General features: G+C 39.0%; 1 protein-coding gene and 1 pseudogene across 1 annotated transcript in view; one reads left to right on the forward strand and one right to left on the reverse strand.

Annotated features, from left to right (window-relative positions):
* The window catches only part of TMEM178B (transmembrane protein 178B), a 444,158-nt gene extending 438,407 nt beyond the window's left edge, over nt 1–5,751 (reverse strand). The window contains exon 1 of the mRNA XM_020998127.2: nt 4,310–5,751. Coding sequence (XP_020853786.1) covers nt 4,310–4,691 — 382 coding nt within the window. The 5' untranslated portion in view covers nt 4,692–5,751. The remainder of the gene's footprint in view (nt 1–4,309) is intronic.
* A 15,259-nt stretch (nt 5,752–21,010) lies between these two features.
* On the forward strand, nt 21,011–23,023 carry LOC110216153 (uncharacterized; annotated as a pseudogene).
* The last annotated feature ends 1,044 nt before the right edge of the window (nt 23,024–24,067 follow it).

The following is a 24,067-nucleotide window of genomic DNA, read 5'->3' on the forward strand; positions in this document are numbered from 1 at the left end:
TGACACTTCCTAGCTGTGTGATCCTGGGCAAGTCACTTAACCCTGTTTGCCTCAGTTTCCTTATCTGTAAAATGAGATGGAAACGGAAATGGCAAACCACTCCAATATCTTTGCCAAGAAAACTGCAAAAAGGGTCACAAAGAGTTAGACATGACTGAAAAACAATTAAACCACAACAATTCCCACCCTGGGTAAACTTTAGAAATCAAGATTTTTCTTAGAGTATCCTTTAAACCCATAGAATTAGCCCCACTGGAATTAGGACGAGCCCTTGGTAGTTTTATTTCTACAAATTTAAGTAAGATAATATTCTAGTAACTATTGTCCCAGCCTCTGGTCTCTCATCTCTTCTGTCCAGCTTTTACATAGCTGCCAAAATGATCTTCTTTATGCACAAACCTTACTATATCACTCTTCTGCTCAAAAAGGCAAACTCCTTGGCTTGGCGTTTAAGGCTTTCCACAGTCTGGCTCAATGTACCTTTCCAGCCTCATTTCACATCACTTCCCTTCAAGAACTCTATAGGTTACTACAGATTTCTGTAAACTCAATATTCTCATGTTTAACATAATCCCATTCACATAGCAAGCACTTAAGAAATGTTTATTGATTGATTAATTTTCCATTTCTGTTTATCTATATGCATAGGCTTCCCCCATCCATATATTGCACTTTCTCCCCTTCTGTGCCTGTTGAAATCTTAATCTTCCTTCAAGGCTTACTTCAGGTTCTGTTTTCTCAGTGATACTTTCCCTGGTTCTGTCAGCTGAAATTTTTTTCCTCAAATTATCCTTGACCATTTTTTCCTGAATATCTACTTTATCTTTGTCATATCCTATTTTGCATAATAATCATCTGTATATACGATATTTCTCTGTGAGTAGAAGAAAAGTTCTCGGAGGGCAGGGACTGTGACATTTTTCATTTTGGTAATCCAAGTTCAGTACCAGTTCAAAGACCTATACTCTAAAAGGGAGGCAAGAGAGTCAACCAAATAGGCCACAGAAATGTGTACATAGGAATTACATCATTATAAAGTGCATTGTGAGAGGCAGAATTACTGAGTGAATTCAGAGGAGTTTTTTTTAAACTATCTACAATTTTGACTTCTAGATTCTTATTAATTGTTTTTAAATGTTATTTTAAAACATATATGCAGCATTTTCAAAGGTAATGAGTATTGGTTTCCCAAATGACTAAGTTCTTTAGAGCTGTATCAGCATTCCAATAAATCTCTAATTTCCTTGTAATATTGACACGACATGTAAACAGCCTGCTCCTTTTTTACTTCTCCTCTCTTTTTTAAATATACACTCATAAAAAGTGAATACTAAACTAGAAAGTTTGTTTAAAAAGTCTAAGATATTGTTTTTGAAGACTGATGAGTAATGAAAGATTTTTTCAAACAATGCAACAAAATGAAATACATGCATAGTAGCTTCTTTTCTATCTTCTTACCACCTAGGAAAAACAGGTAACAGCTACAAATTACATTAGTATAATTTCTACTAGCAAAGAATGCACACACTTCAGAATCTTTCTTTGACTAGCTAGAAAAAGATAAATTGATCTTTAAAGATCACAGTGTTAGGTTAAATGGATCTTTCTTTAACCTTAAAATGAAGACAGTGACCATAAATCTCTCTAGATTTGTAGCTTTGACACTATCCCCAAAACAACAAACCAAAGAAAAACAATGTCCAACAGGCAGAGGGAACCATAGCAATTATATATACTAGGAGCCTGACAGCGATGGCTGTATTTTTGGTGATGATGAACATTTCTATTTGTTCAAATAAAATACAATAGCCAAATAACTTTAGATATTAATTCCTCCCTGCTATTCAGTGTCCATTTTCTGTCATTGCAATTAAAATGTAGTACATAAGGAGGTAAAAGACAGTACTTTCACCCATTTCATTCCCTGCCAGTGTCTATCTTCACCTGAAGAAAGTGTCACTATAGTAACAAAATAGCCAGATCCACAAGCCAAATCAACCTTTACTCTCATGTTGCCAAGCACAGAAACACAGAATCAGAGAACTGCAGGGGGCCCAAAGAGGTCATAAATTCCATCCCCTGCCTCTGATTAGGCTTGACCTAAACCCAACAGAAGTAGAAATATTGTGTTCCTAGAGATTATTGAAGAAGGCTATTTGACAGCCTCATTCAGTAAACCCTTCTAGTATTTGTCAATCTTTACTGCTTTGATTTCTTTATATTTTACTTAATTCCCTGCAGCAACAGTTTTTGTGAGAATAGAAGGCTGACAAAATAATACTGTTAATCTTAAACCTATTATTAAATTCCCTACTAGTCTTCTTTAAATAATCCTAATCCCCCCAGTTTTATAATTCTTTATTCCAACCCTATGTTGCTCGCCTCTGGATTCTTCTAAAGCAGAGGTTCTTAACCTTTTTGGGGGTCATGGCTCCTTTGATAGTCTCATGAAACTTAGGGACACCTCAGAATGTTTTCAATGCATAAAATACATAGGATTACAAAGGAAACCAACTATACTAAAATAGTTATCAAAATCTTGTTTAAGACAAATTTCAAGGACCCAGGTTAAGGACCCTTACTAAAATTATCTAAATCACTAATCATGTTCTAAATTTTCAAATTGGACACCATACTCTAAAGAGGTCCTGACCAGTGCAGCTGGCTTGATTTTTGTGAAACTGAACACAGTCCACAATTTAATTGAATTAAGATCACCAGTTTCACTTGACATAAACTTCAAAGTAGATATAAAAAGGGAATGCCTCTCAGATACATTGGACCTAGAGTATATCTAAATTCAACCACCTACAAGCTATTTAGTGCTTCATTAAATATTTTACCATTTTTCCTGATTGATTAGGGTTTTTTTCCCAAACCTTTCCCAACTTTGACAGTTTTCTTTCCAGGGGGGTTGGGGGAAGGTTAGAGGTGTGATGGGGAACAAGAATAGCACCACCTATCACAAATCTAATCAATAAAACTGTTGCAGCAGCATAGCCACTATATCTTAAAATTCTAAACTTCCATTCTTTTATTCCTTCCAAAAGGAAGTTGCAAAGTATGTTGAAGAACACCGTTTTCACCCTGAGCGCTATTTAACAGATTATAAAAGTGAAATACAGAGTGATGCCCAAGATTTACAAAATTCTCATAGTATTAACTCTCTGGCAGAGACTAGTCTTCTTCTTCAGTGATGGTCCCATAAGACCTCCAAATAATATTTTAGTAGGTTTGGGGTGGTAGTACCCCATAATGCTTAGGTATCATAAATATATTTGCAAATATTATTTAAAATAGGAATCATTTTTTTAATTGGGTATATAATACTCAATAACAATTATGACACATTTATGGAGGGCTTTTAAAGATTATGGTGTGTTTTTTTCATAATAACCCTATAAAATAAGTAGTGCAAATATCATTAACACCATTTTCATATGAGGAAACTAAGGTTAAGCGACTTGCCAATGGTCACCCAGCAAGTGTGAGTCAGGATTCAAATACAGGTCTCAGTTTCAAGTCCAGTGGTCTTTCTACTATATTATTTATTTTTTAAAATGGATCATCATTAGCAAGTGCTGTTTACCTTTTAATTTTGTTTCATTTGCTTATTGGAGATATGTGTTTTTAATATTAGTATTTTTTTCTAATGCAAAAATGGAGAGCTTTTTTGTTCTACTGTCTTCTTACATATTCTCCCCCCCCCATTCAGTGCCATTAAGCCATTTTTATTTACCACTTGTCAAGACAAAAGAGGGAAAAAAATTCATTTGGGGGCCAACAGATAATACCTTTCCTGAAGTAAAATTAGTCTCCATTTAACATTTAGCAATCCTCTAAAGCTGAGATTGGTATTGAGTAGTCTACTTTCTCCCTAGGTTCCTCTGTAAGAGTTTTTGTTTGTTTGTTTGGGGGTTTTTTGTTTATGGTACATACAACAATCTCTTGTTTCTTAGAGGCAAACCAATACAATATAGAGCTGATAAAGCATTTTTCTGAGAATTATCCTGGAAAATTCGAATTTGAAGGCACCAGATAAACAAAAGCAAACTGAAATTGTCAAGGCAAAGATAAGCAAAACCTTAAACCAGCCTCTATTATAAACAGCTGAGGAATCAAAGCACTGATTACCTACAAAGCCGGCTGAATATTCGAGACGGGTAAGTGAAAGCCAAGAATTGCGAGCTTCGAAAAAGCAACTAAGTTAGCCTGGCAAGAAAGAGGTTAAAGGTCATGGGGCCCCAGTCTAGGTAGGATGTTCTCATTATGTGTTCTCAAAAGCAGACAGCATAGATGAGACACTTACCTTTTTGAATGAGGTCATCCAGGTCTTGGTCAAATCCCTGCCTGTGGCATTTCCTCCAGAGTCCCATGTTGGTGGAGTTGTACTGACGGTTGCACTCGTCCATAGCGCTCAAGGCAAACAGCTGCCTCCGGTTCCTGGCCCGGAGGAGTTTCCCTTCCCAGCGGTCCAATCTAGACCTACTGGCCCTAAGCGGCAAGTTATTGTTGTTGTTGTAAATGAAGCCTGGATCGACCCGACGGGTAGTAAAGGCTTTGCACCTGTCCCGATGCTTTCTGGCGTCTGTCTCGTACCAATGGTCTGAGCAGATCGCCACGGCCAGCATGCCGAGGGCACAGAGAGCTAAGGAGAGGCCAGTGTAGAGCAGTAACCTTCCAGCAGCCATACCTCAGCTTCACAACAACACCATGGGCATGTTTCACAACAACCTAGTTCTTCAGCCCTAGAACAAAGCAGCCAGCTGAGCCCGAGAGATTGCAGCTGAGTGCCCTGCTCAACCGAGTCTCCCCACCTAGACGTCCACGGTTTGAAACAACATACGAAGCACCGAGGCTTCTGGGAGAATCTAAAAAGTTCTAACCCCACGAAAATCTAGGGGGTTAATTGGCATCTCCTGTAGCTTAAAGCATCTAAAGGTGTCAGAAGCGCCCTCCACGTCTCTCAGAAAAGGATTCCCCACTTAAAACAGCGGGGTTGCTCAGCTCAAGACCACCTTTGCGCAGAGTCGACCTTCTTCCTTTCTGCTTCTTTTCTTCCCAGAAGGAAAATAATAAAAGTTCTTTCTGATTAAACTGGAGCTCCTTGACTTTCTTTGTGCAGTGTACCAATGGAATCGATCTACCTCTCTTTATAAGTGTGGTAATTTAAATAGATAAGGGATACTGGGCCACTTTACAATAATCAGGTGAACTGTAGCATCGCTGGTCAGTGCCTAGAAATCTCCCGATTCCAACCGACCAATTGTCCTAGGTTTACAAACCGGCTCTGATCTGTTTTTCCTTTTAGGTAGATCACCTTTCCCTTTTGCAACCAGTGCTTGTGGTCAGGCAATGCAGCGCAGGAAAAGGTTTCTCGCTTCAGTCTCGGGCTAAAAAAATCTGTCTCCTTCAGCAAGAAAGGGACTTCACCTTCCCTCCTATAGGCTTTACTCAGAAGCAGGCTTCATGTAGGTTTTCAGCCCCTGACAACCTTTGTTTCCTAGCTCCTCTGCTTTCTTTCTCTTGCCTTGCCATTCAGGCGACTCGTTTTGTTGTCGGCGCTGTCAACCAGGCAACCTAATTGGACGATTCCTTTCCCTGGATTAGATGAAACTCCGTAGCAGCAGGAGAACGAGGAGAGATCGGCTCTGACTGGGGCTGGAGTCCAGCTGGAGACAGGCTGCAAAGAACTAAGAAGCTGCTTCAGCACCATGGACAGAACGCTCTGCCCAGAGGCACCCAGAGCCCTAGGGAGAAAACCTCCGGCTTCATACCGTTGACATCCTCGCCCTGCTTTGCTTCCCGGATGTAAATCGGTCAGTCGCCTCCCAATCTGATTTTTCAACAGTGCTTTATTTCATCTGGCAACCAAACAGCCTCTGAAACGTGCTTCCCATATGCAAGGAAAATGCAGGTACAAAGGCTGAGGGGGGAAAAACCCCAAAGTAATGTCTTCCACCCCCAACACGCATACATACACACATGCACACACCCTGACACCTCAAAATAAATAAGTCCCTCAAAAAACCAATGCCTGGAGCACTATAGAGGAGGGGGAAAGACACGCAGTCTGCCTAACAGTTGTCAATGGCTCTCATATTGCACCATTTCCCTTACATGCACTAACAGCACTCCCACAAAGGAGCCGAGATGCCAAGATCTCTCTCTGCCTCAACAGCTCCACTCGAATAATATCCCAGCATCAGCAGTTATATTCAGGGTGTTTTTTTTTTCCCTTTGGTGGTCGTTGTGGTGAGGGGGTGGGGGATAGGGAAGGGTGGACTGTTGGTTATTCAATTTCCCCTCCCTTCTTTCAGTAGCGATAGCCTCACTACCTCGCGGGCACCATCAGAGACCTGGAGAAACCGAAGAGAAGCCGACGTCCAGGACTCTCTGGAAATCTCATCTCCCCGTTCTGAACCTTGAAATAAAGGGACGTTTTCTGAGCTCCCGGGTACCTGAGGATGTTTCCTTGTTCAAACGCTGAGAGCTGCAGCCTTGGCTAAAGCCCACAGACGGAGAATACAGAGCACTGAGCCAAAAGCTAGTGATGTCATCCGTGCAACGTGAGACTCATTTCTTATTTTTCTAGCCTCCTTAAAGATAAACTGCACCATTTTACCGGCAGACGATGTCTAAGGCTTACTCTTTGAACAGGCAAGTCAACGGTGTGTATGTATGTATGTGCTTAACCACATACATATTTATGCACAGATACATATGTGTTCTTTGTAATGTGTTTACTGCACATACTGTTATAAATTTAGGAATAGTCCCTGAATCTCATATTCCTATGCTTATAAAAATGGTAAAATCCCTCAGATCGTGCACACAGTTCTTTAAATATATGTATGTGTGTATATATATTTATACATATGTATATATGTGCTTAACGAGGAGCTGATATTCAAAAGGACTTTCAGCTCATATGCAAAACTGGAATTTTTTTTCTTCTAGCCACAGTTCTTCATTGGTGGTATCTCAGTTTGAAGGGGGCTTTTTGTTTTCACAGGAAAAGCCACATACTCTGCCTTCCTGGCTGCAGGCATTTCCATCATTGAGCTGTATGGCTTTCTGGGGGCTTATTAACAGTTAGCCCCATTTCGGCACAAACAGATCATTAGAAATTCCCTACCGCCCAACCCACCTCCACTCCTCTGAATGTGTGTGAGAAAGACAGAGAGAAAGAAATAGACAGATAAACAGAAAGAGACAAAGTGAATTCTGATGTATATAGGATGAGGGATGAAGCATTTAATGGGAATGCTTTTTAGTAGTTACTCTGAAAATATCTGGAGGAAAAAATTGGAAGGAAGGAGGATTAATAAAATATTTGGAGGTGATTTTTTTTATATGTAGGGGGTCAACTGGTCTTAAGATGTGTGCTTATCTATAGAGACCTGTAGAAAATGATGCATGACTAATAAGTGGCCAGCAAAGCCTGACATGAAGGGTGCCCAAGAGGATGGGCACCCATCCTGAACAAATTCATTAAAAGAAGCTGCTTGCATTGTCTCCTCTGAGACCTCACCACAGATGTTGCCAACATCATCTCTGTGTCTTATAGTCTTGGATTTGTTTTGTTTTATTTTTATTCAAAAGCCTTATTTGTTATGTTCATCCCCCACCCTTTAAGGCCAACTCTATGAACATTTCAAGAAAGTGTCAGGTTAATAGACTGCTGCAAGACCAAGGCTGCAGAATAAGAGAAGAGCTTTCTGAGGGATAAGAATGTTCAGTGTTTTGCTTTGCCCTCCAGGGTTTTTGAACCAAAATGAGCGCCTCTCCACCATGTTCTTTTTGTCCTTCCTCTCCCTTCCTCCTTCTTGCATTTTAAAAATAAATGAAATAAGGGTTTCAGTGCCATCTAGTGGCGGAGGGGAGTTTTTCCACTCCCCTTCTCAGGATCCTGAGATAATGTGATTTGCAGAGCGGTGGGCAGTGGCCTGAATTTGCCCCAGCTGTCCTTATGCTATTTGGCTGGAAAAGTAGGTGGGCAGCCTGGTGTCATTTTCCGACTCGGGACCACAAGATCCAGAGGCATAGTGAAGTGATAACATGGGTTATCAGTGTCCAGTCTGTTCCCTTCCTCCTAGTCCCCAAGGATTCTCAGGAAAAAATCATGAATAAGTAAATAATAACAATGCAAATTTCTGAACCAATTTTCTCCCAAGGACCTCAGAACATTTTTCCATGTGTAATCTCATTTATCTACTTAGAATTCTTATATTTGATAGGCAAAAGGAGACACTGAGAGATGACATACACAAGGTTACACAATAAACTAAATACAAGGACTAGAACCCTAGTCTTATCTATTCCCTCTAGACCAGGTAATATATGGAATATATGACACAAATGGCACCTGAGGAAGTCCTTGTGGTAATTTACCAATACCCACTTTTCTCTTTTAACTCCAACTTTCCTTCCTCCTTAACTTATTCACTCCATGTTTTTTTTTCTTCCTTTTTACCTTCTCTTCCTGCCTTGGGCCTCAACCTATTAGCTGTATAGACTTTTGCTGACAGAGATGACCCTTCTCAAAGCCATAAGTGGTATTTTTCCCATAGATCAAGTTGGGAAAGGAGGGCTCACTTTGAAATTGCCAGGACATTAGGAAGTTTCTTTACTGGTACATAAAAATCACTGCTAGTAAAGAGAGGAATTTAGGGAGAGTGAGGATCTGAGGAACATCTGTCAGAGAGAGAAAGCCTATCTTTGGATAGTACGACTCTCATCCTCTAATACATTTCTTAATCTGGGGCAAAATCCCAATGGTCCTTCCCTAGTTATAGATCTGCTCCTGCTGTCAGGATGACTATATTACCTTCATTAAGTGAGTTACTATTCTCTTCCTCCTTATATCAATGGATCTCCATGATCTCAATAAGCTCCCTTGTATCAATAACGTATGTCATGACTCTGCCCACTCACCTCTACTTTTAACCATTTGATTTTTCTATCCTTTCTATTTCCACTGATGCTATACACAATTTCTCATTTCTAATACTCACCACTGGACAAGAAATTCCTAACTAGTCTCTATGTCTCTAGGATCTTCCCCATCTATACCATTGCCAGATTAATTTTTCTGAAAACACTGATTTTATCATGGCTTTCCTTTGCTCAAAAACCTTAAATAACTTTACAATGCTCACTGAATAGAAATCCAAACTCCTTAATGTGACATTCAAGGCCCTCCAAAAAAATCTGGTCCTGGCCAATTTTTCCACACTCATTATATGACTTCAGATTTAGAGCTAGAAGAAGCCTTAGAAGTCATCTTGTCCAACCTTTCCTTTTACCAGGAACCTTCAGGTGAGAGAAGATAAAGAGCTTCATGTCAGGGTCTTTCCCCGACACAAATTTTCTGTAGCCAGGCTGGTCTACTAGCCATGCTTTAACATACATCATTCATGGTCCCATCTTTTCACTCCTGCTTAAATACATTAAAACATATTGCAATGATCATTTCATTCCTTCACTCAAAAAAAAACCGTTAGCAGTTTTGCCTACTGAATAAAATGTAAGCCATTGGTCCTGGCTTTCAAGGCCTCCCACAATATGACTCCAACCTATGTGTCCAACTTTATCTCATATAATTCATTTTCACATGTTCTACATTCTACCACATTGGACTACTCTCCATCCTTAATTCTCATCCTGCTATCTCCCATTTTTATGCCTTTGTTCATATCATTCCCTACAATAACATAAGTATATTATATATTTAGGTATAATAATATATAATAAAGTAAAATGGCATGCTCTGTTTCTTGAAGTCTCTCAACCTTCCCTGGCCCCTTTCTCCCCTTTACTCTTACTCCTAATCTAGGTAAATGTGGACTCTCCCTACTCAAATATTTTTTAGCACTTTGCCTGAACCTTTCTTATGTTCTTATCTTGTTTTCCCTTATACCTTAATTATTTTTGCATATGTCCTCTACTCATTGGACTGTAGACTCCTTCAGACCAGGATTTGCATTATATGTTTCCTTACATCACCAGGGTCTAGCACACTACTTTGTATATAGTAAGGGCTTAATCAATGTTTGTTAAATTGACAGTTTTATTATAGCATTGACAGGAAAGCCACAAAACTATTAAGAACAACAAAAGTTTATTATGATATTTCATTTTCCACGTATCTCAACTTAAAGGAGAGTTCCAATTGAAAACATTCACTCAAAAATAAAGAATCTCTTTTTTAAAAGCAGCTGACACTCAAAATGAAAAATTATCTTCCTTAGAAAGAATTCTGCTTCTCAATACTTTGGTCTGTATTTTTTGACTCATACTTTCTGACTTTTCAAAGGAAAAAATGACTATGATTTCTCCAGTGTCCCTCTATTTCCACTTAATATTTTGTTCACCTGAAAATCTCAAATCCTGTGTGACATTTGTGAGGAAATTTTACCCTCTCTTCATTGGAGTTGTCTGTATTTCCATATAAGTATCACTGACTATCACTGTGTGACCTTGAGCAAGTCCAATCAATAAGCACTATTAAGCTCCTACTATTGTGCTAGTTCTGGGGATACAAAGAAAGACAAAAAAAACAGTCCCTGCCCTCAAAGAGCTCACAATCTGATTGGGGAGACAACATGCAAACAACTATGAACAAAAAAGACACATAAAGAATAAGTTGTTGTTGTTGTTGTTTGTCCTTCTTTCTCAAAGAAGACCATGACATCAGAAAGGTGATGCCATGACTTTCAAATGAATTGGATTTAAGTGAGGCAGACCTGTGCAAGGTCCCCAGGATGCAGTGCCCTGCCCTGGATGCAGTGGAAGACCTTGGCCCTTTTAAGCTAAGGTCTTCAACAGGTCTCAGTTTGACTGAGGCAACACCCATTCAGAATAAGAAATACAGACTTGAATGAAGCCAGGGAAGCCTGGAAGGAAAAATGAAAGAGCATGGTAGGCATAGGACCTATGGGAAAAAGAATGGGGAGAGAGGAATAAGCATTTATATAACTCCTACTATATGCCAGGCACTGTGCTAAGCATTTTACAAACATTATCTCAATTGATTCTTACAACAACCCTATAAGGTAGGTACTATTATTATCCACCATCTTACAGATGAGGAAACTAAAGCAAACCAAAGTTAAGTGACTTGCTCAAGGTCACACTCTGTGTGTGTGTGTGTGTGTGTGTGTGTGTGTGTATGGTTGAACTGAATTTGAATTCAGGTCTTCCTGGTTCCAAGCCCTGTGCTCTGTCCACTGTGGCACCTAGCTGCCTCAGGCCATTTAGACAACCAATGAAAGGCGCAGTCGGGAAATGTAGTATCATATTTGAAGAATATCAAGGAATCCAGTGTCAAGTAAATGGATAGCAAGAAGCCTGGAAAGGTAGGAAGGGGCGGGTTTTAAAAAGCTTTACAATCCAAATAGACTTTATATTTGATTCCTGCAAGTAATAGGGAGCTAGTGGAGTTTTTGAATGGGGACATGTTAGGAAGATAACTTGGATAGCTGAATGGAAGAAGGACTAGAGTAGGGAGAGACTTGAGGCAGGGAGACCAAGCAGCAGAAATTGCAATAGTCCAGGTGTGAATGAGGTAATAAGGGCCTGCACCAGGGGGGTGGTCGTTTTGGCCTCATGGTCTCATTTTCATCACCTGTAAGCAGAAGAGGTCATACTAAATTACTTCTTAAGGTCTCCTTAAGCTCTAAATTTTTATGAATTATTCTACAAAGGTAACCTCAACTTGTTGTAAAGAAGCAAAGATATTGCGCAACAAATGTTTTAGGGGAAAAAAAATTTTAAGTACAAGGCCTTGAATGATAAATAGATAATGGATAGGCAGAGTTATAAACCCAAGTCAAGTAGGTGGGAACATCAAAAGGGTGGGTTTCCTCTTTAGATCAAGAGGAGGGCACAATAACAGGAACAAGAAGGAGGAGGGCATGAATGAAAGGGGGAAATTATCAATGAAATGAGGAGGAGAAATAGTGTGGGCTGAGTGAAACCAAGGTGAGTGGACAGAATCCATTAGGCTAGTTCAGATGAAAGAAAGAGAGAAGAAAAGAATAGCCAAAATACATTTAAGAGAGAGGACAGAACATTTAGAGGGTGTGCAGAATCAGGATATAGAGAAGACAGTGATGAGAATAGAGTATTTACATCTAAGTTAGCTTATAGGCTGAGAAATGGACCTGTAATTTCAATGGTATAGGAGAATTCCCAGATGTGCAAACACCTTCCACCAGTACATGTGATCATCTTATCTGCAACTTAGAGTTTAGAAAGCTATCTAAGGGGGGCAGCTAGGTGGTTCAGTGGATAGAGTACCAACCCTGTAGTCAGGAGGACCTGAGTTCAAATCTGCCTCAGACACTTGACACTTACTGGCTGTGTGACCCTTGGCAGGTCACTTAACCCCATTACTTAGGGAAAAAAACTACCTAAGGCATGAAGATATTAAGAGACTTGGAAAGGGGCATGTATTATAGCATGTGTCAGAGGTGGGACTTGAAGCCAAATCTCTCTGGCTTTCAAGTCTGTTCTCAATCCGTGCTACCTCTGAATTTACATATGATCTAAAAATTGTAATTCATGACATCCTCCGTCCTTTTGCCATTCAGCCACCTCACTGCAAAGTGGAAGGGGATGGCAAAAAATTAAGAAACATTTAAAACTTTTGTTTTATGAGTTGTCATGGCCAAAGAATTAGTCACTAAATGTCCAGCCTACCTGTGGTAAGCCTTCCGCCCTCTGCTAACCTGGTCCTTGGAAAGCAGAACCATACTCAAAGCCTTTCTAACACAGAATAATCTGTCAAAGATTATGCTCCCCTAACATAGACTCCTAAAATTGAGGTTTCCCTCAGTGCTATGATGAGGCATTGAAGTATGACATTATTGAATTTGGGGTGGGGAAGGCATCATGGAGAGGTAGAAGGAGCACTGTGTTCGTGCATCATTTCTATTACCAACGTGGTCTTAGGCAAGTCATTTAAACTCCTGGTATGTCTCAGAATCACAGGATTTTACATTTGCAAGATATCAAAAGTGCCTAGAAAGTGCTTCAACCAGCAAATACCTGATTTCCTTACAAAGCAGAGATACATCAGCCTAAGTCAATTCCAGTTTAGAATATAAACCTATTTTATAAAGCCTTACATGGAAGGATGGTTAAAGATTATGGAGCAGCGTCACCTCATAAAACAGCAAAAAGCAGTGGAAGGAAAAATAAATTTAAAAAAAAAGTTCAGAGATAACAGACTAAGCCAAATGATCCCAAGGGCATTTAAGGATAAAGTGGAATGAAGACAACAAACAAGCAAAAATTTGAAGAGGTTTTACAAAAGCAGTAAAGATTTCTATGACAAACTCATCTCCATCATTGACAGAGCTATCACATTTAAACCCTAACATAATAGTCCCAAATGTGCTGCCTAAGGAAACAGAAATGCCATGAAAGAAAATAAAGATGGAAAGAAGAGCTGAAGAAGATGGAACATACAAAGAGGAAGTTGATGCTAGATGTGACATGATTTTGAAGTTATTGAGAGATTGATTCTTAAGATATCTCAGAGGAAGATGCTGAATGCTTTGGGGGAAAAAATCATAGACTTAATTACTCCAATATTCCATTGGATCTATGATCTCATCCATGTAAACGCTCCCTTTAGGGATACAGATCATAGCCTGTCTCTGCTCACCTATCTTACGTGACTCTTGCCCATGTCTTCCTGTATGTTGGCCAAGAGGCCACCCAATGTGCTTAGGGCACCTTTTCCTTTCCTCTCATTCTCTTTACACTGTTTGGATATCTATGAAGAATATGAGCCAACGATAGGTTATCCATCATGTAACTGACCCTTTTTTTCTAGACATACATTTCTATGATGGCATCTTTTATACTGTTTCTCTTCTATAATTACTCATTTATAATATATTACAGCCTGATCATGCCTACCATACATTTCTCTGTTGTATTTTAGATGATTTTCAACTTTGATTTTCAGAGATTATAATAACCCATGACCCACAGCCATACAATATTATTAGAAAAATATTACTGTTTTTTAAAATGTACCTTTGTTTCAGTAAAAAACTTGAGGTCACTATAAGAACTTTACAGTTTCACAAAGGCAACCCAGCCCACTCTCCTCCTTCTCTTCAATTCTGGGCCCAGCTTGCTGTCTGTTAGCAACATCTATACAAGATACATGTACTTTTGTTTGAGCTCTATGTATCATCCATAGTCTGACTTCATATCATAGTCTGAACAATAGGCACTCTTCATTGACTTGGCTTTTCCTGTGAAGGTAGTTATGACAAACTCTTTTGCTTTATTATTATTTAGGAAGCCCTTTGATGTTCTGTGGCTCCATGTAATTGACACAGTATCATTCAAAAACAAGAGGTTCTGGAGAACCTCAATAGAGAGGTCTCTCTTCTATTTAGACATGCTTCATGATAATAACAAATACCACTTGCAAGCATTAATAATCAGAAGGCCATCAAGAAATATTATTTTCATTGTTTCCTTTTTTAAGGAATCATGTTTAATTTTGATAGATGCTTAGAAGACATCTTGTTAGAGGAAAGCCTTCAAGGTTGTGTTTTCTCTACCAGACCAATACTATGTATGTGTGCATATAGTCAATAAACAAACAGTCTGGTACAGAATACCTTTCGCAAATATCTGTCTGTTCTCATTTCATATCTTCATCAAAAATACCCTTGATACATGTTTAGACTCCTGTCATAAAAAATTTATAGGAATAGGAAAGTAGGCATATGGGTTGTTGGTTATTAATATTCACTCAGTCACCTTGTTAAAAAATAATAAGATCCCAGATATCTCTCCTTTCACACACCTTAAGAATAGTTATCAGGGCAGCTAGGTGGTACAGTGGATAGAGATCTGGCCTTGGAGTCAGGAGGACCTGAGTTCAAATCCGACCTCAGACCCTTGACACTTACTAGCTGTGTGACCCTAGGCAAGTCACTTAACCCCGATTGCCTCACCAAAAAGAAAAAAACATAATCCTAAGAATAATTATCTTAATATACTCAAAACTGTGTTGGTTCCAGCCTCCTCCATCTATGTTAGTCTAGTCCAGCTGCATTTCCCATATTTGTTTCGTTCCATGTCATTTCCACTTTCTCTAATTCAATACATCCAAAGCTGTGATGTTAGAGTCCAAATGTGGTGATTTCATTTTCCTTGGTGGAGAAAAAGTTCGTTATAAAAAGTGTTCATAGATCTTTTCCGTTTTTCATCTATCCATTGTCCCTTCCTTCCATTTTCATTCTTAAATGCCCTTGAGATTATGGGGTTTAGTTAAGCATGTCTCTGAGATTTCTTCAAACTTGTTTTTTCATTGATTCTTCCTCTTTTAGAGGTTGTGTTGCTCATGATCTTCCACCATCTCTTTTTCTGCAAAACTTTACAAACAAGTTTACATTTAAAATTGGTGTTGACTTTGGCTGCTAAGCCTCTCTGCTTAGTAAGGAACTGAGTATTAACTGAGGTTTCTTTTAGGTTTCTTTTGGTCTCATTGTTGGCAGTGTTGTTTATTTATCTGTAATTTTGGCCTGTATCTGTGATTTTATTGGTGCAAGACATTCCTTCCAAGATAAAAACGTGAAACATAGAGAGCTGCCTAGCACTATGCATCTTACTATCCATTATCAATGGCTATCCAAGATATGTGTACTTATGTTTGAGCTCTATGTATCATCTATAGTTTGACTCACAAAGCTAGTTCAGGGGGGACATGGAGCCAAGATAGCGAAGTAAAAGCAGTGACTTGCTTGAGCTCTCCCCCAAACCCCTCTAAATACCTGTAAAAAAATGGCTCTAAACAAATTCTAAAGCAACAGAATCCACAAAAAGAGAGAATGAAACAAACGTCCAGCCCAAAACAACCTGGATGGGTGATTGGAAAGGTCTATCACACCAGGCAGGGAGAGGAACACAGTTCAGCTTGGGCATACAGGTAAAACAGGCCTCAGCAAAGCTAGAGCAGGCCTCAGAGGATTGAATCATGGGCCAGCTGTGGCAGTTTCCAGACTTCTCAACCCACAAACACCAAAGAGAACTTAGAAGGTCAGTAGGAAAACTCTGTGACTGCAGTGAGATAGAAGCTCTGTCCCAGCTCCTGGCACAGCCCTGGGGCAGTGGCTGCTTCCTGAGCTTCCAGCCCACAGACTGAGGGAGAATTGAGTGCCTGATCAGAGGGGGACTGCAGGGATCTCTTTGTTGGTGCTGAGGCAAGGTTCTCTTGCTTTGCCTGTGCTTGGATCTGGGTTACAGTTCTGGGTGGTAGTCCTGGGGCAAGGAAGAGTGCTGGCATGGTGGAGCTTGTAGTGGCAGTGCAGAGCGAATCCTCCTCATGGTTCCAAGGCAGAAAAGAATATTTGTGGTCACTTATATACCAGAGCACAGGCCAGGAAAGGAGCAAACACCTTGCCCTTGATCATACCACTTTGGAAGAACTGAAAATTTACAGGTCCCTAGAAGTATCTCTGAAAACAGCTGTACAAAACCCTTGAAGCTTGGGACAGTACATTCTCCACACTGGAAGCAGACTCCTACCTTAACAAAGAGTTTATAACTCAAGTAATTGGCTAGGATCATGAGCAAACTGTGCAAAAAAGTCAGACAATAGAATCTTTCTTTGTTAACAAAGAAGATCTAAACATACAACCAGAAGAAGACAACAAAGTCAAAGCTCCTACATCAAGAGCCTCCAAGAAAAATATGAATCAGTCCCAGGTTATGGAAGGGCTCAAAAAGGATCTTGAGAACAAAGTAAGAGAAGTAGAGGAAAAACTGGGAACACAAATGAGAGTGATGCAAAAAAAATCATGAAAAACAAGTCAACAGCTTGCTAAAGGAGACCCAAAAAAATACTGAAGAAAATAACACCTTTAAAATAGCCTAACCCAAATGGCAAAAGAGATCCAAAAAGCCAATGAGGAGAAGAATGCTTTAAAAAGCAGAATTGCCCAAATGGAAAAGGAAGTCCAAAATCTCACTGAAGAAAACACTTCCTTAAAATTAGAATGGAGCAATTGGAAGTTAGTGACTTTATGAGAAATCAAGACATTGTAAAACAAATCCAAAAGAATGAAAAATTAAAAAACAATGTGAAATATATCATTGGAAAAACAACTGACCTGGAAAATAGATCCAGGAGAGAGAATTTAAAAATTATTGGACTATCTGAAAGCCATGATCAAAAAAAGAGCCTAGACATCATCTTTCAAGAAATTACCAAGGAAAACTACCCTGATATTTTAGAACCAGAAGGTAAAATAGAAATTGAAAGAATTCACCAATCACCTCCTGAAAGAGATCCCCAAAGGAAAACTCCTAGGAATATTGTGGCCAAATTCAAGAGTCCCCAGGTCAAGGAGAAAATATTGCAAGCAGCCAGAATGAAACAATTCAAGTATTGTGGAAACACAATCAGGATAACACAAGATTTAGCAGCTTCTACAGTAAGGGACCAGAGGGCTTGGAATATGATATTCCAGAGGTCAAAGGAGATAGGATTACAACCAAGAATCACCTACCCAGCAAAATTGAGTATAATCCTTCAGGGAAAAAAATGGATATTCAGTGAAATAGAGGACTTTCAAGCATTCTTGATGAAAAGACCAAAGCTGAATAGAAAATTTGACTTTCAAATTTGAGACTCAAGAGAAACATGAAGAGGTAAACAGGAAAGAGAAATCATAAGGGACTTGTTAAGGTTGAACTGTTTATATTCCTGCATGGAAAATGATATTTGTAACTCATGAGACCATTGTCGGTGTTAGTATAGTTGAAGGAAAAAAAATTTTATATATATGTATAGATAGATAGATAGATAGATAGATAGATAGATAGATAGATAGAGGGCACAGAGTGAGTTGAAGATGAAGGGGTAATATCTGGAGAATAACATTAAGGAGTGAGAGAGGATTATAGTGGGAGAAGGAGAAAGGAGAGGTAGAATGGGGTAAATTATCTCATATAAAACAGACAAGAAAAGGCTTTTACAGTGGAGGGGAAGTAGGGGAAGGTGAGAGGGAATGAGTGAATCTTATTCTCATCATGTTTGGCTTAAGGAGGGAATAACATACACACTCACTTGGGTATGGAAATCTATCTTACCCTACAGGAAAATGGGGGGAAGGGGATAAGAGGGCAGGGGGATGATAGAGAGGAGGTCAGACTGGGGGAGGGGGTAATCAAAAGCAAACACTTCTCAGGAGGGACAGGGTCAAAACAAAAACTAGAATAAATGGGAGGTGGGATAGGATTAAGGGAAATATACTTAGTTTTTCACAACATGACCACTATGGAAGTGTTTTGCATGACTACACATGTATAACCAGTATCGAGTTGCTTGCCTTTTCAATGAGGGTGGGAGAAAATTTGTAACCCAAAGTTTTAAAAACACACATTAAAAAAATTGTTTTCACGTGAAAAAAAAAAACCTTACGATCTCCTGAAAAAAAAATTTGGATTCAAAACTCAGAAAAAGAAAAAAGAAATGGGAAGGGAAGGGAAGGGAAGGGAAGGGAAGGGAAGGGAAGGGAAGGGAAGGGAAGGGAAGGGAAGGGAAGGGAAGGGAAGGGAAGGGAAGGAAGGGAAGGGAAGGGAAGGGAAGGGAAGGGAAGGGAAGGGAAGGGAAGGGAAGGGAAGGGAAGAAGGATGTTAAAAATTATTATATTAAAAACATATTAAAAACACATTAAAAACACTTACTGGTTTTCACATAAGCTTAATCACAACCTTTCAAAATAAACCAGGAAACATCTGAAAGTTAAAAAAAATGTTTATTGAATTGAATTGAAGTCATGGAAGATTTCATCATTCCCAAGAAGTCCACTAATTTCTTAGTACTGATATTTGAAATATTTTATGGTATTTTTCATTCATTTTCTGCAGAAACTAAAAGACATTTTGAAGCCAATAGGACTGATAGCTTTTCATGTTATTTTTCACTCATTCTCTGGGGGAAAATAAAAAACATTACTAAAAAAAATACAATATCCCACTGTGCATATTATCTGATGATTAGAAAAAGTACTTGATTTGTGAGAGAAACAGACCTCCACAAAACTCTCCTCCAACAATGTGTTTCCTATGCACATGGCAAAATCCTAAAAGATTCCTTGAAAGATGTAAAAATAGAAATAACTTTTACAGTGAGCCTTTTATTGTAAATATCAAGTCAGGCATAAGATGTGAAGATCTATACTTGCCAAAGATGTTTGTCATCATCATGGAGTCATCTAGAGCAGAGTCCAAATGTGAGGTGACACACTCATTCTCACACCTGGGGCCCTCAGAAAAACTCCTCTAGCTTCAAGGCTTTCTGTAAGTCTATATCTACTTAAAACCACAGCTCACAAGCCTCCATCCATAGGTTTACTTCTACTAGTCTGTTACCCAGAAAAAACAATTACTTCAAAGCAAAGTTATTTAATGAAATAGAACAAGAAGAAAAGTTACAATAGAATATTTTCCCTATAACCTGGAGCACACTTTCCTACAAATATATACATATACACACCATCAGTGGAAAGAGTGGACATACCTAGAGAACATGTTTGGAGGGGCATACATTTAATGACTATGTCTAACAAGTCCACATGCATGGTGAATGTACAAATGAGGAACACATGACTGAGAGAATAAGCATGAAAGAGAAACACAACAGGATCCAATGTGGCAATGACACATATGGAGAGAGCAAATACATCATAAACACATCAGTGTCAGCAAAGTGCAGAATGAACTACCTTTGGGAAATTGACCAATGACTTTAGGAATATTTTTATTTTGTTTTTTCTCAATTATGTGTAAAAACAATTTTGACATTCATTTTTTATAATTTTTGAGTTCCAAATTCCCTCTCTCCTTCCCCTCTGCCCTCCTTGAAAAGGCAAGCACTTTGATATAGATTAAACAACTGCAGTCATGCAAAATATATTTCTATATTTGCCATGTTACAAAAGAGAACACAAATGAGAGAAAGAGAAAGAAAGAGAAAGAAAGTCTTTAAAGTGTGCTCTGATCTACATTCTTTCTCTGGAGATGGATAGCATTTTTCATCACATCATTCTGCCCATTGACTAGAATCCCAGCGCTGCTGCTTAAAAGCTGTGTGACCTTGGACATTTAACCTGTCTGGGCCTCAATTTCCTTATCTCTAAAAAAATAAAGTGATTTTAGATAGCCTCTAAGGTCTTTTCTAGGATTAAGCCCATGATCCTATGACCCCAAGCTTCTCCTTGAAATAAAGGCTCATTTTTAAGCATAAAATAATCAATTAAAATTGGTAAAGGACATCTTGAGGCAGGCACTATAAGCTAATAATAGAGAAAAATAGACCATGCTGTGAATTAGCACAATGGAGTAAAGAGAAGAGACTTGAAAATCCTACTCTTCACAAAAAAAAATGTTAAAGGGTGAAAAATAAAGTTAACAAGGAAAAGATCAATAAGACAAACAAGAGTAGCAAATTTAGAACAATGAAGAAACTCATCAAAACAAAGAGAATGGTAGATTTGGACCACCAAAAAAAAATAGAAGCAGAAGAGAAATTAATTGAACAAAATAAAAAGACAATAAATTAGAAGCACACATGAGACCTCAATAAGCCAGTGGAACCAAGCTTGAAAATAAGATGCAAAAAGATATTCTAGGAATTAGTGGTCTTAGTCTTTTGTCTCAGTCTCCACCAGCAAAGGGATGTTCTTGAACACATTTCTCCCTGCATTCTCTGCCACCAGCAACATTGCCTCTTCTGAAAGATCTACACCATAGGTGGGGAACCTGCAGCCTCAAGGCCCTCAAGTACGGCTCTTTGACTGAATCCAAACTTCACAGAACAAATCCCCTTAATAAAAGAATTTGCTTTGTAAAATTTGGACTCAGTCAAAAGGCCACACCCAAGGACGTAGAAGGTCACATATGACCTCAAGGCTGCAGGTCCCCCACCCCTGATCTATACCCCTTAGCCCCTACTCATGCACCTCCCACTATGGTGAAGCTCAAGAAGACTGCTAAAAATCAATGTAAGCCAAAGAAAATGGTTCCTTCCCTCAGTGAGACAGAAGACAGTGAAGATGAGGACACATCAGAAGATGAAGAGGAAAGCAGTGGAGAAGGGTTGTAGTCTCTTAGAAGAAGGTCAAGAAGGTTGTGGCTATATCAGCAAAGGCAGTATCACCAGTCAAAAAAGTCATTGTTGCCACCACACCTGCCAAGAAAGCAGTTATAATTTCTGGTAAGAAGGCAGCTATGGCTCCTGCCAAGAAAGTGACTATTCCAATTAAAGTTGCCATCACACCAGGCAAGAAGAGAGCCACTCCAGCTAAAGCAGCAGCCACCCCAGCTAAAGTAGCAGTCCCCACATCCCTCAACCAAAGGGACAAAAACTGGAAGAATGCCAAGAAAGAGGACAGTGAATCTGAACAGAACAGTGAAAATGAAGAGGATGAAGAATTTGAGCCACCCATAGGCACAAAAACAGGAGCTGCTCCAGCCGAACAAGATTCTGAAGATGAGGAAGAAGATGACAGTGATGAAGATAAAGAAGATGAGGATGACTCTGAAGAAGCTAAGGATACCACATCTTCCAAAAGGAAGGCTGCTTTTGTGAAAGCTATTCCTCAGAAAGCTGGGAAAGCCAAGGAATCAGAGGAGGATGGAAGCAGGAAGATGAAGATGAGGAGGAGGAAAATAGGTAGGAGAAAGAAGTGCCCATCAAAGAAGCACCAGGGAAGAGGAAAAAAGAAATGGGCAAATAGAAAACTTCCAAAACCAAGAAACAGAAATTGGAAGCTGAAGCATCTACAAATTTCAATATATTTTTTGGTAATCTGAACTTCAATAAAATCACTTCTAAGCTAAAATTAAAAAAAAAACTGGCATCACAGACTTCTTTGCAAAAATAAAAAATAAATAAAAAGGACCTTGTAGTTGTGGATGTCCACATTGGTGCCACCAGGAAGTTTGGCTATGTGGAATTTGAATCAGCTGAAGACATGGAAAAGGCTCTGGAACTCAACAGCTCCAAAGTCCTTGGCTGTGAAATGAAACTGGAAGAGGCAAAAGTAAACAAAAAAGATCAAGCTACAAGGACAATCTTTAGCAAGAATCTGCCTTATAAAGTAAGTCAGGAGGAGCTCAAGGAAGTGTCTGAAGATGCTATTGAGATGAGACTGATCTGGGGCAGCTAGGTGATGCAGTAGGTAGAGCTCCAGCCTTGGAGTCAGGAGAACCTAAGTTCAAATCCGATCTCAGAGCAGACACTTGACACTTTTGAGCTGTGTGACCCCAGGCAAGTCACTTAACCCCAATTGCCTCACTAAAAAAAACCAAAAGTTTCAGAGATGAGACTGATCTGCACCAATGATGGGTCACGTAAATGAATTGTCTGCATTGAATATAAGACAGAAGCAGATGTGAACAAATCCTTGGAAGAGAAACGGGGAGCCAAGGTTGATGGCTGGGTGCTCATCTGTACTACACAGGGAAGAAGGGTCAAGGACAAGAAAATTCAAGAAGTAGGAAGAATGATTTGTGGAGTAGGAGCAACAGCAAGTCTCCAATCCAAAGACCTTGCCTACAGCATCCCTGAAGAAGATCTCCAGGAAGTCTTTAAGTAGGCAACATTGATCAGCTTGACCAAGGCCAACCTAAAGGATGTGCATTCATTGAATTTGCTTCTGTAGAAGATGCAAAAAAAACTTCGAATTCTTACAATATAGAAAAAATTGAAGGCAGAGTGATTAGGTTGGAGTTAAAGAGATAGAAGACAACTAACATAGCATAAAGGAGCAAGTCCTACAAAACTCTGTCAAAAGTCTATCAGAACACTGGCCCTGAAGTCAGGAGGACCTGAGCTGAAATCCAGCCTCAGACCAAACACTTCACACTTACTAGCTGTGTGACCCTGGGCAAGTCACTTAACCCTAATTGCCAAAAAAAAAGTCTATGAGAAGATACGACAGAAGAAACACTGGAAGATTTATTTATTTATTTTGCTTAACTGTCTTTATTTTTACTGTTGTTATGAGGGACTATGAATATGGAAGAGATATTATGAAGTATTATTACTGTAAAAATGTATTAATAAAACATAAATAAAATAGAATATTGCCACTCTAGAGCAAGGTTTCATAACACTTTTAATGTTAAGGACCACTGTAGCAGTCTGGGGAAGCCTAGAGTTCTAATGAACCCTTCTCAGGATAATCTTTTTAAATGTATAAACTAAAATACAGAAGATTAAAAAGGAAATCAATAATATTGAAAAACTGATAATTTTTTTAAAGGTCATAGATACCATATTAAGAACCCTATTCTAGAGTGCAATCTTTTATTAAAATTAATTAATTTATTTATTTTTAATTTTCAACATTCACTGCCACAAGATTTTGAGTCCCAATTTTTTAAACTTTGAGTTCCAAATTCTCTCACTTCCTCCCTCCCCACCCATCCTCACTGAGAAGGCAAGCAACTCAATATAGGTTATACATGTGTAGTCATGCAAAACACTTCCATAATAGTCATGTTGTAAAAAACTAATTATATTTTCCTTCATCCTCTCCCACCCCCTATTTATTCTATTCTCTCCTTTGATCATGTCCCTCCTGAAAAATGTTTGCTTCTGATTACCCTCTCCCCCAATCTGCCCTCCCTTCTATCATCCCCCCCTCTCTTATCTCCTTCCCCATTTTCCTGTATGGTAAGATAGATTTCCATACCCAATTGAGTGTGTATGTTATTCCCTCCTTAAGCCAAATCCAACGAGACTAAGATTCATTCATTTCCTCTCACCTCCACCCACTTCCTCTCCATTGTAAAAGCTTTTTCTTGTCTGTTCTATGTGAAATAATTTACCCCATTCTACCTCTCCCTTTCCCCTTCTCTCAGTACAATCCTCTCTTACCTCTTAATTTTATTTTTTAGATAGCATCCTTTTATATTCAATTCACCCTGTGCCCTCTGTCTATATATATATATGTATGTATAGACAGTATGTGTGTATATATATATATGTATAATATATATATATAATATACACACACAC

Source organism: Phascolarctos cinereus, unplaced genomic scaffold, assembly GCF_003287225.1.
Source record: "Phascolarctos cinereus isolate Bilbo 61053 unplaced genomic scaffold, phaCin_HiC Scaffold_1;HRSCAF=81, whole genome shotgun sequence".
Classification (NCBI taxonomy): domain Eukaryota; kingdom Metazoa; phylum Chordata; class Mammalia; order Diprotodontia; family Phascolarctidae; genus Phascolarctos; species Phascolarctos cinereus.